The following is an 18869-nucleotide window of genomic DNA, read 5'->3' on the forward strand; positions in this document are numbered from 1 at the left end:
CCTGCGCAATTGCGCACCGCTCACGCGTCCTCAGCGCACTGCAAATTAATGCCGCGCAGGAAATCAAAAATCCCATCTGAACTTTAAACAAAATAAACACATTACACTTTATTCTGTATGATTTTGCAATGCAACTCTGTGAGTGACAGGTGACAACAAGAGTGGCCCCAATGAATAAAACAATCTGTGTCAACACAGTTCAATTATCGTCTGTCAAGACACTTTACAGACAGGAATTCCATCAATCACTTTATTGAGCAAAACTGTTTGTAACCACACGAAAAACATGAGTAAAAAAAACTTTTATCTATAAAAATTGGTAATTTTCTGCCATACAAACCAGGCTTAAACCAACTTTGTCATCCGTCGTTTCAACAGAAGCCGCTCGCTCGCTCACCTGCACCAACACACGCACTCATGGCACTTAACCAGTGCTGCGTTTAAGGCCACAAAAAAAGTCGGACAACCCCAACGCCACACAATGTGTAAATGCCAGGTTGTAACACTGACTCCACAATCACATGTGTGCTTATTGTACTGCCATTTATTAAGAATGTTAATCTAAGGATATTATTCATGAAATATTGTCACTAGACTAGTGTCTTTGCTTGTTGCTAAAGCCAAAAAAGCCGTTCACTATCGCTGAAGAGCTGATAATTCCAGCCGCTGCAGTGCTGGCCGAGACAATACTGGATAAAAACGCAGCCGAAAAAATAAAGAATGTGCCTTTATCAAATGACTCTGTTTGCCGGAGAGTAGATCAAATGGGAAAAGACATTGTTGAGCAAGTTGTTGGAAAACTTAGCGACTCATTTTCCCTCCAGCTGGATGAATCCACAGATATTAGTGGAAATGCACAACTTGTAGGTTTTGTCAGATACATCGATACTGACGATATTTATGAGCACATACTTTTTTGTAAAACATTAGAGGGGAGAACAACAGCAGAGGACATTTTTGACAATCCCCAAAGAGGGCGCTTTCAGTTGATGATTACTTCTGTGTAGAAATCTTTATTCATAATTGAATCACTTGTTTATTTTTCAACAAGTTTTTAGTTATTTTTATATATTTTTTTCCAAATAGTTCAAGAAAGACCACTACAAATGAGCAATATTTTGCACTGTTATACAATTTAATAAATCAGAAACTGATGACATAGTGCTGTATTTTACTTCTTTATCTCTTTTTTTCCAACCAAAAATGCTTTGCTCTGATTAGGGGGTACTTGAATTAAAACAATTTCACAGGGGGTACATCACTGAAAAAAGGTTGAGAACCACTGTACTATAGCATGTTCAGCTATTCCTTGTCCTCTCATCCACCAGTGATAATGGTACTTGTAAGAAACTTTGTTTATTTGCGCCACGGAGGCGAGGATTTGTAATTTACAAGCATTTTTGCACTGTGGCGAGACATTAGCCAATAGCTCGCTGGCAAGGGTTTGCGGGACACAGCTAGTCATCATCAACATGCGTTATCGCGATATGGCGACAGTATTAAAAGGTTTAATGTCAGCCATATGTATATCGTATACAGTTTATATAGCACAAATCTATCTGTATTTAACATTATCAATTTATGATAAAAAAATACATGGGTTATTTCCTTTTACAGATCCAAGTCCAAATTCAATAGGTCTAATTGATTAATTCTGATATTTAGTAGTTTTAAGTTAGAATGAGTTGCCAATTTGATTGTCAATTACTTTACAGTATATTAACACTTAGTGTACAGTGAATAAATCAGGCTTTAGATAACTATAAGTAAACTTAGACGACCACCAACATGGAAATCCCTAACCCAGCAAAATATATTGTAGGATGCATTCATATTTGTTAATCGGCGGCAAATGAAGCAGTCATTTTCACAGATTTCATGTGACATCTTGCACGTATGTTGTCTGCTGCCCACTTTCCTCATCCTCCAAACCTTATCCATGACTGCCCTTTCAAAACTAATTAAAAACCCATTAATCTGATCATGCCATAGGTTACATGTGGTATTTATTTTGTTAGGTGACTCAGACTGTTAGCCAAACAACCAAACTCTTTTATTCCTCTCGACAGTACCGCTGTTTTTACTCGGCCTGAGCTCAAAGAAAATTGCTCTGAGATGATGTGCTGGTGTTTGCTGGAGTAATTGACCAATTAGTGTGATTTTGTCAGATGGCCATGGCTTGTTGAGCCTTGGTTTTTGAGTGTGTGATCATTCACAGTAGACGCCTCACAGTCAAGTAGCCAACTCAATGGATCCAACACCTCTTTGATGTATGCAAATGGACTCCTCGGAAATCTTAAGTCAACAAATATTGTTTATAGCACCCCACCATCTACTCACATGACCATATAAACACAGCACTGTAAAAAGCAAGCATATTCTGGGAGGTCTGCGCAGGGGCTTGGTTCCAGCACAAATTCAGATCAGAAACCTCTCACAAAGTATCAGTTGTCTTCCAGAATGTGCAGCCCAGCATAGATGTTGGGATTGTGTGCAATTATACACTTGGCCAACTGATTTATTTTTTTGTAGATTAGACACAATCAGAAAGTGATCAAAGGCTAAAATTGAATTAGTGACGGTGCATATCTGTCATTGACCAAAATGTCAACAGCACGTTTTCTTTTCTCAATGTAAAAAAGTGTATTTTGTATGAGTTGAGCAAGTGGATGCCTGCTAGAGGAAGTAGTACTACTGATACAGCAGTCTCTTTCATCACAGCGGGACACTGAGCTTTTCTAATCATGTATGTTCATAACTGCCCAAAGGGAAGGAGGCTGGCTCGGGTTTGCATGCATGTGGTTTCCCCCTTTACGATACTATGCCTATTAAGCCTAAGACTTAGATCTTACACATTTTGTACCCAGGCTTTTTTATTTGAAAACAACACAACCCATTTGAATCCCTGATTTCATTTATCAATAGTTTGTATTTTACTGTAAATGGTAAATGGGTTATACTTGTATAGCATGTTTCTACCTTCAAGGTACTCAAAGCGATTTGACACTATTTCCACATCCGCCCATTCACACACAGATTCACACACTGATGGCGGGTGCTGCCATGCAAGGCGCAAACCACGACCCATCAGGAGCAAGGGTGAAGTGTCTTGCTCAAGGACACAACGGACGTGACTAGGATGGTAGAAGCTGGGGATGAAACCATCCCCGACCGTCCCCGTACTGAAACATGCTTTCAATTTTGCTGTCAATTTTCAGTAAACTAAACCAGCTATTATTGTATTCCACTGAAATACACACACTCTATTTGTGCAGACAACTGGCTAGTTTTATTTTCAATATGTTCACACTTTGTGTATTCATAACAGCACATGTGTTTTGATTTACAGAAACGTGACATTTTGGTCACAGGGGACAGAAAATGGATGGATGGCCTGAGTCAATTAACCTATATACAGTCGTCCCTCGTTTACCGCTGCCTATTGGTGCCAGGCCTGAACGTGGTAAAGGAATGTCCGATAAGTAGGAATATTATGAATAAATAGAATATTTTCACAGTTAGAGCACATACAGTATGGATGGAATTCATTTGGCCCCATTCCGGGGTGGATCTGAAGTGAGAGGAAGAGGATGGGTATTCATTTTGCGATGCAGTTTACCGAAAATGATGAAAAGTGCCACTGTACATAGCAACTGACACTGTGGTCAAAGTTGGATTTGATACAAAACACATTTTAAGATATTCAACACTCTACTGCCATCTGGTGGATAGTGAACTCACCAGTTTGTCACGTTTCATGAGTCAGGTAAACTGCAATGAATCACCATCCAAATGTAAAAACTGTAAATACCTTATAAATATATATGTTTACACGATTGCAAATCTCTAAACATGAACACCCACATAGTTACCTTTACCACTATCTACTACCCTCGCAGACTCAAGACTACTCAATATGGTAGTCTTGAGTGTTCTCTACTTATTATCTACTTATTATTATTATCTGGTTTCCCAGAGGATCCTCCATCCGTCATTACTATGGCGCCGCCTGGCCATTATAACACGGCCACAATGTGGAAATACTTTGTCACATTCTGGTTAATTCCTCTTAGATAGAGCTGGGCTTCCATGTGATGAAACCACAGGTTTAAGTTGATCTGCCAAAAAATGGTCAACTTGATGGATCCAGCTACGACCGTTAGGCGTGTTGTTAGCATTCCGTTTCCCCGCGTTGTTATTCCAAAGACTCACCAGTGTCGTGAAGAGCTGATGATGTCTAAGATGAAGGGCATCAACAGAGCTCGCCACTTAGCATTGCTCTGACAGCTGCTGATAGCTTATGGCAGTCTTGTCAGCATTAAGTTGCGCACCAGTACTGGCACGTCTCGCGTCTTGTTTTATGATATCACTCACGTCAAAGGCCCACCGATGTGGAGATGTGTTATTGATGTGGCAGGAGTTGAGGATGAAGTGCATCAATAAGGTATTCTGCCAAAAGTTGCTCAACTTGATTGTCGAGGTTATCACCAAGATTAGCTGCCATGTTGTTATCTTAGTGAATATTTATATCGAATGCCACAACATAATGTTAGATCCACTATGGACTGGAATCTCACAATATTCCATTACACTGGTCGTCCAGGGGTGGGGGGGTCTCCACATCTGCGGCCCCCTCCAAGGTTTCTCATTGTCCCATTGGGTTGAGTTTTTCCTTGCCCTGATATGGAATCTGAGCCAAGGATGTCGTTGTGGCTTGTGCAGCCCTTTGAGACACTCGTGATTTAGGGCTATATAAGTAAACATTGATTGATTGATTGATTGATTGATAATATTAGAACATAAGACAAACACTGTATTACAGATAAGACATAAACAAGACTTAATGTAATACTTAATTTAAGCCAAAAATATATAGAATATGCTTTAAAAAAACACAATATTTGAAGAATATTAGAAATGATAGATATCTGTATTAGACTACTGTTCTTGTATTTTCATACAATGAGATATTGTTGCCTGCTTTGAAGTATTTTTGAGTACAAATTATGGCTCTTTGGCCCATTAAGGGCATATTAATATTATTTCATTCAAACCATTTTTCCCTTGGTAAGTGAACAACATTCTAACCCTGGATTTCCACTGGATGTGAGATGTCAGCTGAAAGGTACTGCCACGGAACGGCGCCACTATCCGCAGTCCGGCAATCCCCACCGCCCTTCTGTTCTACAAAATCTTGCGAATCCGCGCGTAATCACGTGACAAGGAAAGTTATAGTGAAGCGGACCACAAACAGTTTATTCTGTTTCATACACACACTACTCCCCTGCTCTCGGCTTCTATATCAGCTTGTGTTTGACACAGGGCTCCATATCCCCATATAGCTGCCGGGGATATGCCTGTATAGAATTTGTTGATTTTGGACCTCCGGAATCAGCATGTCTTCAACCATTTGTGTCAACAAGGTGAAATTACGTATGAAAACCTTTGACAAGTGGACTTCAGATCCATTAGGACAATTAAAAGTGTAAAACACAATCCGCCTTGAAAACGGAGAATTTTATTTTGAAAATAAACCGAATAATTGTATTTTGTTATGACTTCCTGTCCAACACAAGCCGATTTTAGCTATATTGAACAGTATTTAGCAGTGAAAATGGCCACATTGACTTGAATAAAAACGGGAAGAGTCTGCAGCTGTGGCGACGATGTTTCGCTGCTGTTCCGGATCAAGTGGAAATCCAGGATAATTGTGCTTTGTCCACTCGGGCACCCAAATGCTGGAGAAAATGAAGATGATGTCGTGGGGCAGGGGTGTCAAACTCATTGTAGATCAGCGGGCCACATGGAGAAAAATCTACTCCCAAGTGGGCCGGACTGGTAAAAATCACGGCGCGATAACTTAAAAATAAAGACAACTTCAGATTGTTTTCTTTGTTTAAAAATAGAACAATCACATTCTGAAAATGTACAAATCATAATGTTTTTGTTGTTTTTTTTACACTTACATGTTGCGCTTATTAGTATTCCACCTTTAGTTTCGTTATTTATATTGTGTGAATACATTATGTGATAATGTTCATCAGTCAACTCATTGTTGTTAATTTTCAATCTATCAAGATTGAAAAATTATATCAAAATCAAATTACAGTATGTTGTTTATGTAGTTTGATCATTTTCCTCGACTGATGCACTAACATCTTGTTGTTTATTTTTTACATATGTAGCATCATCTTCAAAGATACAAATAATTGATATTACGACATCTAGTGGACACATTTAGAACATTTTCATTAAAAAATTTCAGGTTAATTTTTATACTTAGCAAACTCATCCCGCGGGCCGGTTAAAACCTGTTCGCGGGCCTGATCCGGCCCTCGGGCCGTACGTTTGACACCCCTGTCGTGGGGGCTAAATTGTCATCTAAGGTCATTCATTTTCTAGTTTGCATACTTGATCAACTCTGAGCGCTGACACTTGCTACTTGTTTATTATAGTAGGTGTCAATTTGAAATAAGCTACTATCTCCTGCCAGTTTACAAAGCAGTGAGGAAAAGTCTGTCTCTAATCAGTTCCAGCAGCCTCCTTAGAAATCATATCCAGATAAAACAAGAAGAAAAGACATTTCGCATAGATTTCGTGTGAATCCAAGCCCCCCAAAATAAAATAAAACACTGCTAAAATTGGCTCCAACACTACCAAAAATAAACATAGAAATGCGGCCTTCTGCCATGTTGCACTACTAACAAAAGCCCCTTAAACTATCAGTAGTCAAATGTGTATTTTCTAAATGAAGGCTTGCCTTCGAAGGAGGTCTTCAAGCCTGACGTTGCCTCTCACCTTGTTTCTTTTGTTCTTCTGCCAGCTTTATGGCTACATGGAAAGCGAACCGCTCACCCTCCAGCTGTTCATAGGCACCGCAGACGACCGCCTCCTGCGACCACATGCCTTCTACCAGGTCCATCGCATCACTGGCAAGACAGTCTCCACCGCTAGCCATGAAGTCATGCAATCCAACACCAAAATCCTGGAGATCCCTCTGCTGCCTGAAAACAACATGCGAGCCATGTGAGTTCTTTTAGAGGTCCACTATTTTATATTTTTATTTACACGGTTTTTTTTGCGTGGTAGTCCCTACATTGAGATAACATCACAGGTTTTCTCTTACTACAGCAGAAATCCTCACGACAGCCCCTATAATGCTCCTAAAGTTGATATTTATCCTCACCCAGCAGGTACAGTCGCGATCAAAAGTTTGCATACACTTGTAAAGAACATTATGTCATGTCTGTCTTGAGTTTCCAATAATTTCTACAACTCTTATGTTTTTGTGATAGAGTGATTGGAGCACATACTTGTTTGTTGCAAAAAAAATTCATGAAGTTTGGTTCTTTTATGAATTTATTATGGGTCTACTGAAAATGTGACCAAATCTGCTGGGTCAAAAGTATACAATCAATCAATCAATCAATGTTTATTTATATAGCTCTAAATCACAAAAGTCTCAAAAGGCTGTACAAGCCACAACGACATCCTCGGCACAGAGCCCACACAAGGGACGTTGTTGTGAATGACTATGAGAAACCTTGGGGAGGATCGCATATGTGGGTAACCCCCCCTCTAAGTACAGTCCCTAGTGGATCCAACATAACAGTGAGAGTCCAGTCCATAGTGGGGCCAGCAGGAGACCATCCCGAGCGGAGACAGGTCAGTAGCGCAGAGACATCCCCAACCGATGCACAGGCGAGCGGTCCACCCCGGGTCCCAACTCTGGACAGCCAGCACCTCATCCATGGTCACCGGAACCGGAATAACCCGGCAATGTTAATATTTGGTTACATGTCCCTTGGCAAGTTTCACTGCAATAAGGCGCTTTTGGTAGCCATCCACAAGCTTCTGGCAAGCTTCTGGTTGAATTTTTGACCACTCCTCTTGACAAAATTGGTGTAGTTCAGCTAAATGTTTTGGTTTTCTGACATGGACTTGTTTCTTCAGCATTGTCCACACGTTTAAGTCAGGACTTTAGGAAGGCCATTCTAAAACCTTAATTCTAGCCTGATTTAGCCATTCCTTTACCACTTTTGACGTGTGTTTGGGGTCATTGTCCTGTTGGAACACCCAACTGCGCCCAAGACCCAACCTCCGGGCTGATGATTTTAGATTGTCCTGAAGAATTTGGAGGTAATCCTCCTTTTTCATTGTCCCATTTAAAGCACCAGTTCCATTAGCAGCAAAACAGGCCCAGAGCATAATACTACCACCACCATGCTTGAGAGTAGGCACAGTGTTCCTGGGATTAAAGGCCTCGCCTTTTCTCCTCCAAACATATTGCTGAGTATTGTGGCCAAACAGCTCAATTTTTGCTTCATCTGACCACAGAACTTTCCTCCAGAAGGTCTTATCTTTGTCCATGTGATGTCAGATGAAACAAATATTGAGCTGTTTGGCCACAATACCCAGCAATATGTTTGGAGGAGAAAGGGTGAGGCCTTCAATCCCAGGAACACCAGGCCTACCGTCAAGCATGGTGGTGGTAGTATTATGCTCTGGGCCTTTTTTGCTGCTAATGGAACTGGTGCTTTAAATGGGACAATGAAAAAGGAGGATTACCTCCAAATTCTTCAGGACAACCTAAAATCATCAGCCTGGAGGTTGGGTCTTTGGCACAGTTGGGTGTTCCAACAGGACAATGACCCCAAACACATGTCAAAAGGGGTAAAGGAATGGCTAAATCAGGCTACAATTAATGTTTTAGAATGGCCTTCCTAAAGTCCTGACTTAAACGTGTGGACAATGCTGAAGAAACAATTCCATGTCAGAAAACCAACAAATTTAGCTGAACTGCACCATTTTTGTCAAAAGGAGTGGTCAAAAATTTAAGCAGAAGCTTGTGGATGGCTACCAAAAGCGCCTTATTGCAGTGAAACTTACCAAGGGACATGTAACCAAATATTATTATTGCTGCATGTATACTTTTGACCCAGCAGATTTGGTCACATTTTCAGTAGACCCACAAGAAATTCATAAAAGAACCAAACTTCATGAATGTTTTTTGTGACCAACAAGTATGTGCTCCAATCACTCTATCATAAAAAAATAAGAGTTGTAGAAATGATTGGAAACTCAAGACAGCCATGACATTATGTTCTTTACAAGTGTATGTAAACTTTTGATCGCGACTGTATATGCTTTCGAAAGTGAAATAAATATACAATATTAGCTTCTTCTGTGACAGTCTACAAGTGCACAGGGACTCAAAGAGAAAAATATTGCATTCTTAAATTAATTTCCACAAAGGAGCCATCATAGAAACATCTGCCAAATATTGGCGCGCAGAGTAACAGATTCAAGCATTTCAGCATTTGGTGGTCTTTTGGTCCATTATTATGATGAAGTTCTAGGATATGTATTGTATTCAAGCATGTGATTTGACACACATTTATAGATCCATGTTGACTTACTTGACACAAATGCAGCATTTTAAAACTCATCTGAGAGGGAAGCGCCTCCACCATCTGTACAGCTTTCACATAAAAATAGTTTAACGCTAAATGGATATTTAAAGTGTGTTCCACTCTGCTTTTCACTAGTTATAATAACTCTTTTGTGTGCCAGCTTTCTGTGTATTATTCTTCATTATATAGGATTTGATCAGCTCTTTTATTATCCTGTAGGCTTGGAATGATAATAATAAAAAAGGCTACAAGTTGTAAAAATAACCGTGACTGATATTTAGTATGAATAAGGCCCACAGGAGATGATGGTCGGAGTTGGAAAGACTCACATGGGAGCTGCCTATCGTGACCTTTGACACTGTGACGTGTGCCGTTAATGACAGCTTGTATTTATAATGCTACAGTCGTGCTCCAGTTAACTTGTAGTGGTGACCTAACTGCTGTTTTTTTGATTATTTGAAAATTCAGCGTTTCAGCTTCATACTGTAACAGTAGAAAATGTTGTGCACCGTACAATAGTAAAAAAAAACAAGGATCTAAAAAAATATATAAATATTCCACATTTTCTAAATTCTGTCTTTCTTGAAACATTTTGCTGAATAACACCGTGCTTTGCTTTTTTTGATTTGCCCCAGAATTGATTGTGCAGGCATCCTTAAGCTGCGCAACTCGGACATTGAGCTTCGCAAAGGGGAAACAGACATCGGACGTAAAAACACTCGCGTGAGGTTGGTGTTCCGGGTGCACATCAACCAGCCCAACGGCAGGACTGTTTCCTTACAAGCCTCCTCCAACCCCATTGAATGTTGTAAGTATCACAATCCAAAGTCTCTGACACACCCAATCTTACATAGGGCATTATCTAGGCCTGGGGTTGGCAAACTTTACTATCAAAAGAGGCATTGTGTCCCGTATTCAACTAAGAAAAATAGTCTGGTGCCACAATACATAGCGCATAATTGTTTTTTTTTTAATTGTAATTCATATTAAAAAATTGTACTCACAGTGGATCTGTCAGTGCAGAATAAAACTCTTGTTACAGGATTTTTTTTGGGGGGGTGGGGGGGTTGGGTCATTAAAAAAGCATTAAAAGTCATTAATCAGATTTTGCGAAAATTAAAGCCTTAAATGGCATCCAAAAGCATGGAACACAATGTCCAGAGGCATTACAAATTTCATACAATTGCATTTGGCAACAAAAAAGACAAGGAAACAAACCACCGGACGCAGTTTTTTCAATTAGGGAAAAATTGCACATCAAGATGTTAAATAGTTAATGAAATGCAATTTTTGTCAATTTTTGCTTACCTATTTAGGATAATTAAATTATTGACCTTCCAATCACAATTATTAAAAATACTACGGTAATAAAAAATATGTTTATTGTGTTACTTACATTATTAGCATATATTATGATTGCATTAGTGCTTAAGTTGGCCACAAACTTTTCAGCTTTTCAACATTGTTGTCAAATGCTTACAATTGTGTCTATTCGGACAATTCTATGCTCTTGATTATATAATAATAACGATCTGTCGAAGGACATGGGCATTACATTTTTAGGTTCCATTAAAAATGTCATTAAAAAGCATTACATTAGATTTGGTGATACCTGCAGAAACCCTGTATTATTTCTGAGATGTTTCTCTCTTTGGAATTTATTCATGGTTAGCTTACTTTCTCACTTATAATGTTCTCACATATAACTTTCTCGCCTTTCCTTTACCTTGCCTTCCTCGCACTCATCTAATCAGTAGTCAGAACAGCAAATTGTAGATTTTATATATATATATATATATATATATATATATATATATATATATATATATATATATATACGGTGTTGAAAAAATGTTTGGGAAAAAGGAGGCTGAAAAGTCAAGTAGGCTTTCTACTCAATATCCCGATCCCGATCATGGAATCAGATCAGGGGCTGATGTTTGCCTTTTTAAACTGATCGGTGGTCAAAAAGATTGCACTCCTGTGAAAGGATGCACACTTTTAGGATTCCTTGTTACACATATGCAGGAGTTGCATGAAATCTAGGAGGGTGCGCGTCTTTCCAGAACATCGGCTCAAATTTGAGAGCAAGCGCCGGACACATCTATTGTGTAAATCTGCTTTGAAAATTCTAATCCTTCTTTCTCAACGTATTATTATCACTGGGAGACGAGAGGAAAAGGAATAGCTAAGCATGCTACACACTAACCACTAAAAGCTGAAATGAAAAGTAGGGGTGATTGATACTATCAATACCTAGTGTAGTACCAGTATATAAACAATTCTAAAGTGATTAAACCAATATCTTTTTTTCTTGTTCTTATTATTACAAAATCATTTTTCGGGTGTTTTTTGTTATTGTTTACAACCTCAGCGAGTAAGTGTCTGGATACATAGAAAAAGGCTTTGAGGGCAAAACCCAAATTATTTCAATGGGAGCCAATAGTAGTTTTTGATTTTGTGTGGTAACTTTATTTTGTTAAAAGAAAGGTATGTAGCATTCAATACCACAAAAATATTTGTTTATTTTTACAAATATAAAATACTAGAAAATTGTACATTCAATACAATATGTATATTTAATGTCTTATTCTGTTTACTTTAGTTCAGGGGTCCCCAAACTACGGCCCGCGGGCCGGATCCGGCCCCCCAGCATCCAAAATCCGGCCCACAGGAAGTCCCAAGTTAATATGTTTTATTTATTTATTTATTTTTTGTTTTTTATAATCTTTCCTTTCTAATCCATTTTCTACCGCTTGTTATTCTTGGTGTCTCCTAGCCGCTCAGGCAAATTATATTGTCTAAAAATGAATTTTCCCATTGATAACGTGACAATGTTAAATGTTGATGAACATCAATGTTAATTGATGTTAAATGAATGAACGGATTATAAAGACAATGTATATATATATATATATATATATATATATATATATATATATATATATATATATATATACAGCCTGGCCCCCGGCCAAATTTTTTTAACCCAATGCGGCCCCCTAGTCAAAAAGTTTGGGGACCCCTGCGTTTAGTTACTTGGTACACTTTTCAGTTCCATAATCTATAGTCAAAATAACAGATCGAGACCTGAAATCGGTGTGCATCCGAGGCCCCAAAAATTGGACTATCCCGAAAATATAGTCATGTACATGTTCCATGATGTCAGACATCTGTCAGTTTACTTTAACATAATGAGGACTTGAGTTGATGCATTTTTATTTTTTTTGTGTAATTCATGTTCTACAGTATCTAAGGTATTTTATGGACGTATAAGAAAGTCAGTAGGAAGGGGATTCATATGGCCCCATTCGTTATGGTTTCCCTGACACATGAAACGTGACAAATTGTGGGCGTGCACTATCTACTTCAGCCGCCAGATGGCCGTAGAGTGTTGAATACCTTAAAATCTGTTTATTGCAATTCCAACTTTGACCACAGCGTCAGTTGCTATGTAGAGTGTCGCTCTCCATCATTTTCAGCAGACTGCATTGCAAAACGAGAGATCCACCCAAGGATGGGACCATATGAATTCCTTCCTACTGTATATTCTGATAACTCATATGCTTGTTTCCCCCTCCCCCCATAGCCCAGCGCTCAGCACAGGAGCTTCCCTTGGTAGAGAAGCAGAGCATTGACAGCTACCTTGCTACTGGAGGAAAAATGATTGTCCTGAGTGGTCTCAATTTCCAACCTGACTCGAAGGTGGTGTTTGTGGAGAAGGCGCAGGGTGAGTTTCAGTCACAATTACATCTTTAACGCACCTCCGCTTCCACTCCGGGTATCTCTTTCCAGTACGTCCCATCACCTCCTGGCCCTCTGCCGCACTTCCTCATTCTCTTCGGCCCCGTCAAAATACAGCTTGCCAGCGAGCCACATGTGGTGTGCATTAGGCCACTATATTTTTAACCAAAGGATATTTACATTTGTTCGAGTTTCCATTGCCTGCTCAATGATCATCGCCACAAGTTAAGGAATGAATCACAAGCAGGCCATGTGCAACGTCTCTCTCTCTGTCTTACACTATGAGCTTTGACATTTACTGTAACCTCCTTCACTTGTTTTTACCTGCTGACTCACACATTCATTCATTTTGACCAGAAACAGTTTCCCTTTGTGTGGGAGGAATAAAATGCTAAAAAAAAAAAAGCACCTCTGATCAAATATGCAAGGGAACAGGCATTGGACACACAAGTAACGACATAATAAAACAGGGTTTGTGTAATTTATGAAAAATAATAATTGATTCAATATTGGAACTCGTAACTCAAAATACTCAAATGAACTTTCCCTATTGAAATGTCATTAATTTGTTGTGGGCCCTCAAAAACAATGCAATTTTAACATGTAACATGCTTTGTAATCCAACAAGTGAACCACAAACAATACAATAGAATGTACTACAAACAACTACAGTAGTTTTTTGAAGCATTTACTTTGGAAAGAGGTCCACTCTCCTTCAAGCTGTTTTTCCGTCAAACACAATTAGCAGCTTTTCTGTATTGGCACTATAGGGCATACTTGCCAACCCTCCCGTTTTTAGCGGGAGACTCCCGGTATTCAGCGCCTCTCCCGATAACCTCCCGGCAGAAATTTTCTCCCGACAAACTCCCGGTATTCAGCCGGAACTGGAGGCCACGCCCCCTCCAGCTCAATGCGGACCTGAGTGGGGACAGCCTGTTCTCACGTCCGCTTTCCCACAATATAAACAGCTTGCCTGCCCAATGACGTCATAACATCTACAGCTTTTAGAGAGTAGAGTGCACAACTGCGCACACAACAAGGAGACGAAGCAGAAGAACGAGGAAGTTACAGACATGGCGACGCCGTCGACGAGCAAGATGAAGAAATACGCTTGCAAGTTCCAAAACGAATGGAAACAAGAATTTCAGTTCATCCAGGACAGTTCGAAGGGGAAGGGGTATGTATGTTGCCTGTACATTATGTAGAACAGACTTCTCCATTGAACACGGTGGCCGAAATGATATACTCATGAACGGAGAAGTTAAACAGGACAATGCTGCCATCTACTGGATAGCCTCCAGAACACTGAAATTCAAGTATTTATTTTAATTATATGTAATAAAATAAATATATATATATATATATATATATATATATATATATATATATATATATATATATATATATATATATATATATATATATATAGCTGGAATTCACTGAAAGTCAAGCATTTCAGATATATATATATATATATATATATATATATGAAATACTTGAGTTGGTGAATTCTAGCTGTAAATCTACTCTCCTCTTAACCACGCCCCCAACCCCCCCCCCCCCCCCAATTTTGTTGTGATGCCCTGCTGGATGCATTAAACAATGTAACAAGGTTTTCCAAAATAAATCAACTCAAGTTATGGAAAAAAATGCCAACATGTCACTGCCATATTTATTATTGAAAGTGCTTTTTTTTTTAACATGCCTCAAAACAGCAGCTTGGAATTTGGGACATGCTCTCCCTGAGAGAGCATGAGGAGGTTGAGGTGGGCGGGGTTAAGGTGTGGGTGAGGGGGGGTGTAGGGGGTTGCGGGGGGTGTATATTGTAGCGTCCCGGAAGAGTTAGTGCTGCAAGGGGTTCTGAGTATTTGTTCTGTTGTGTTTATGTTGTGTTACGGTGCGGATGTTCTCCCGAAATGTGTTTGTCATTTTTGTTTGGTGTGGGTTGACAGTGTGGCGCATATTTGTAACAGTGTTAAAGTTGTTTATACAGTCACCCTCAGTGTGACCTGTATGGCTGTTGACCAAGTATGCGTTGCATTCACTTGTGTGTGTGAAAAGCCGTAGGTATTATGTGACTGGGCCGGCACGCAAAGGCAGTGCCTTTAAGGTTTATTGGCGCTCTGTACTTCTCCCTATGTCCGTGTACCACTAAGTACAGCGGCGTGTTAAAAAGTCATACATTATACTTTTTGAAACCGATAATTTCCGATATTACATTTTAAAGCATTTATCAGCCGATAATATCGGCATTCCGATATTATCATACATCTCTATTAAAAACGACTAGCGACAAATAGAGCTTCTATTTCTGGTGTTTATTTGTGTTTGGAGACTGACTTCTTTCACTCTGCAGTTTCTGTCCCTGCCGAGCAGCGGGTGCTGCTGAGCTCCTCCACCATCTTAAAGCACTCACAAGCTGAAACAATCCGCACTAGCCTCGCGCCAGTCCCAGCTAGCGAGTTAGTCAGGTAGCAAGCTGCACATAATGGCAGATCATTTGTTTTTTATTGAACAACAAACATACATTTATAATGCACACAGGTGTGCAAACTATTGTCATTAGTGGCAACGATTGGAGCTACAACTGCAGGTGTAGAGAGGAGCTTTTCCTGTTTAAAGCTCAAGTCTTACACCCGCAACAGCATGGGCCAGGGCCGTTTAAGCAGCCTTGCTCTGCTGGCCATTGAGAGGACACTTGTCAAATCCCTGGAAAAGACGCCTTCTTGGTACGACAGGGTCACAGATCAATCAATCAATGTTTATTTATATAGCCCTAAATCACAAGTGTCTCAAAGGGCTGTACAAGCCACAACGACATCCTCGGTACAGAGCCCACATACGGGCAAGGAAAACTCACCCCAGTGGGACGTCAAAAATTTAGGATCATTTTTGTTGAGGTGGATGAGATTTGAGTAATATTTAGCTTTAGCTGAGGTAAGCATGCGTTTATAAGTTATTAAACTATCACACCATGCTTGATGGAAAACCTCAAGTTTAGTCGCACGCCATTTGCGTTCCAGCTTTCTACATCATAATTTCTGGGCTTTAGTTTCTTCTGTAAACCATGGGGTACGCCTTTTAGGGGCCCTTTTTAGCTTTAGCGGTGCTACACTATCAATGGTGTCGCGCAGGGCGTCGTTAAAGTTGTTAGTGAGGTTATCAATAGAGCCCACATAATTTGGGAATGGTGCCATTACCGAAGGCAGTAGGTCAGTAAGAGTCGTCGTTGTGGCAGCATTAATGTTGCGGCTGCTATAGTAGTTATTATTATTATTATTAGTTTGTTGACAATGAGTCAGAACTTCGAATTTTATAAGGTAATGATCGGACATTACTTTAGTGTACGGGAGTATCGTAACTTTAGAGGTGGTGACACCCCTGACAAGCACTAGATCTATCGTATTACCGTTGCGATGCGTGGGTTCATTTATTATTTGTGTAAGACCACAGCTATCAATTATAGTCTGGAGCGCCACGCATGGAGGGTCCGATGGGGTATTCATATGGATATTAAAGTCCCCCATTATGATTATATTGTCGGTGTGCGTCACTAGATCAGCAACAAACTCTGAGAATTCACTCATGAAGTCCGAATAGGGACCAGGGGGGCGGTAGATAACAGCCAGGTGGAGAGGCAGCGGTGTGACAAACCTCAAAGTGAGCACCTCAAACGAGTTATATTTATTATTTAGGTTAGGTGTAAAATTATAGTTTTCATTGTATATTAGTGCGACACCCCCTCCCCTTTTAAGAGGTTGGGCAACATGTGCATTGGTATAGTTAGGAGGAGATGCCTCATTTAGCGCAAAAAAATCGTCTGGTTTGAGCCAGGTCTCGGCGAGACCAACGACGTCAAGTTTGTTGTCTCTAATGACTTCATTAACTAATAACGTTTTGGAAGATAATGATCTTATGTTTAAAAAGCCCATATTATAGGTAGTGGGCTGTTTTGAGGATTGTTTGTTGAAATTATCCGAAGTAGCAATATTAATAATGTTGCGTTTATTATGCGTAGTGCACTTTAAATACTTTCGACCATATCTGGGAATTGATACGACGGGAATTGTCCGATTGTTTGCTAGATGTTGCGATAAACTGAACGCATCATAGTTAGCCACCTCAGTAGATTGCATGTCTGCCTCTGACACGGTCACAAAAGAAAAAACATTATGTGAGTTGTGTTTTATTCTAAGGGAATTGCTATGTGTGCAGGAATTATCCAGCCTGGTACCGGTTAGTTCTAGTTTAAAAGACTTCTTACCTGGACTAGCGCTTCTTTGGTTAGCTTTTCCCTTTGTTGTTAGCCCCGCTCGGCATCCCCGCTTCTGCTTCCGCTCACACCGCTTACGTCGTCTCCATTGGCGGTCACCGCTAGCACTTGACTCCGCTGCTACAAAGGCCGCTCGATGTAGCCCGCAAAGTATTCCCATGCTAGCGAGGAGGTCCACCGTACATGCATCTTTCAGTCTATAACGACCCGATCCATCCACATCCAGAATTGTCTGTCGGTCGTATGTGATCACAGAGTGTTCACGCTTTGAGCCAGCCATGAAATTGACAGAAATGACGGGTGTTTTTTGCCAAATCGCTCTACACTCCCAAGAGCGTCACCGAGCTGCTGCATAGATATATATATATATATATATATATATATATATATATATATATATATATATATATATATATATATATATATATATATATATATATATATATATATATATATATATATATATATATATATATATATATATATATATATATATATATATATATATATATAGATGTAAGCACAAGTTAACACTTGCAGGGCATTACTGCCTGACGCACCTCCGACAGTGCCATGTGGTGCTGGCTGCAGGGTCGTCAGCCGGGAGATCAGTTTCTTAAAAAGGAACGGAGGGTAGAATTTACGTATAAATAAACCAACACATTTTATGATGTAGGTTGAAATTGAGCTTCCCCTCCTTGAGAGACCAGCATCTGCCACTGGCTCCAACAAATGACTATTTTGACTTTGACTTTATCGACTTAATCAGATTCATATCGGAAGTGTTCACCGATTCAGTGGCTCTAATTTAGCCATCGGCTTTTAAATTCAGTTTGAAATATTTTCAGGGATGAGAAGCATACTAACGATAAAGACGACTACTTCGTTGAGAAATATTTATTAATACTGTAACTGTGCTGCTCATTAGGCTGTTACAACAATAATTAATCTATTAAACGTGTGTTCATTTAAAAGCAAGGGCAGGCAAAGTGCTGATTAAAAGCAAAGGTATCAAATTTGTATGTAAGCAAAATAGTAGCAAAAACAATAGACAACACCAAATGTATCTAATTTCTCAAAAACAAGAGATAATTTTGTGATGAATTGTGTAGACATCTGCACACAGGTATATTATTGAATATTGATTAACTCTTGACTTTTGTAGCTATCATAAAGACTATATATGTATTATTGATGAATACGTATTAGTTTATGACAGTGGTTCTTAACCTGGGTTCGATCGAACCCTAGGGTTTTGGTGAGTCGGGCTCAGGGGTTCGGCAGAGGTCAAGACACACCCGACTCATCGTGTAAATAAAAAATTCTCCCTATCGGCTATTACGGATACGGCAACAGCAGAAGTCACACTGATTTGCAGGTGTGTAATTTGTTGTGAGTTTATGCTCTGTGTTGGTTTTGTTGTTTGAACAAGGTGATGT

The 18869-nt window shown here is 39.6% G+C and overlaps 1 protein-coding gene across 1 annotated transcript in view; it reads left to right on the forward strand.

The window, feature by feature from the left end:
- The window catches only part of nfatc1 (nuclear factor of activated T cells 1), a 109628-nt gene that overhangs the window by 19488 nt on the left and 71271 nt on the right, over nucleotides 1-18869 (forward strand). The window contains 3 exon segments of the mRNA XM_062064315.1: nucleotides 6824-7026; nucleotides 10049-10221; nucleotides 13003-13143. Of these exon segments, the coding sequence (XP_061920299.1) occupies nucleotides 6824-7026; nucleotides 10049-10221; nucleotides 13003-13143 (517 nt within the window).

The sequence above is a fragment of the Entelurus aequoreus genome, linkage group LG11 (genome assembly GCF_033978785.1).
Source record: "Entelurus aequoreus isolate RoL-2023_Sb linkage group LG11, RoL_Eaeq_v1.1, whole genome shotgun sequence".
In the NCBI taxonomy this organism is placed as follows: Eukaryota; Metazoa; Chordata; class Actinopteri; order Syngnathiformes; family Syngnathidae; genus Entelurus; species Entelurus aequoreus.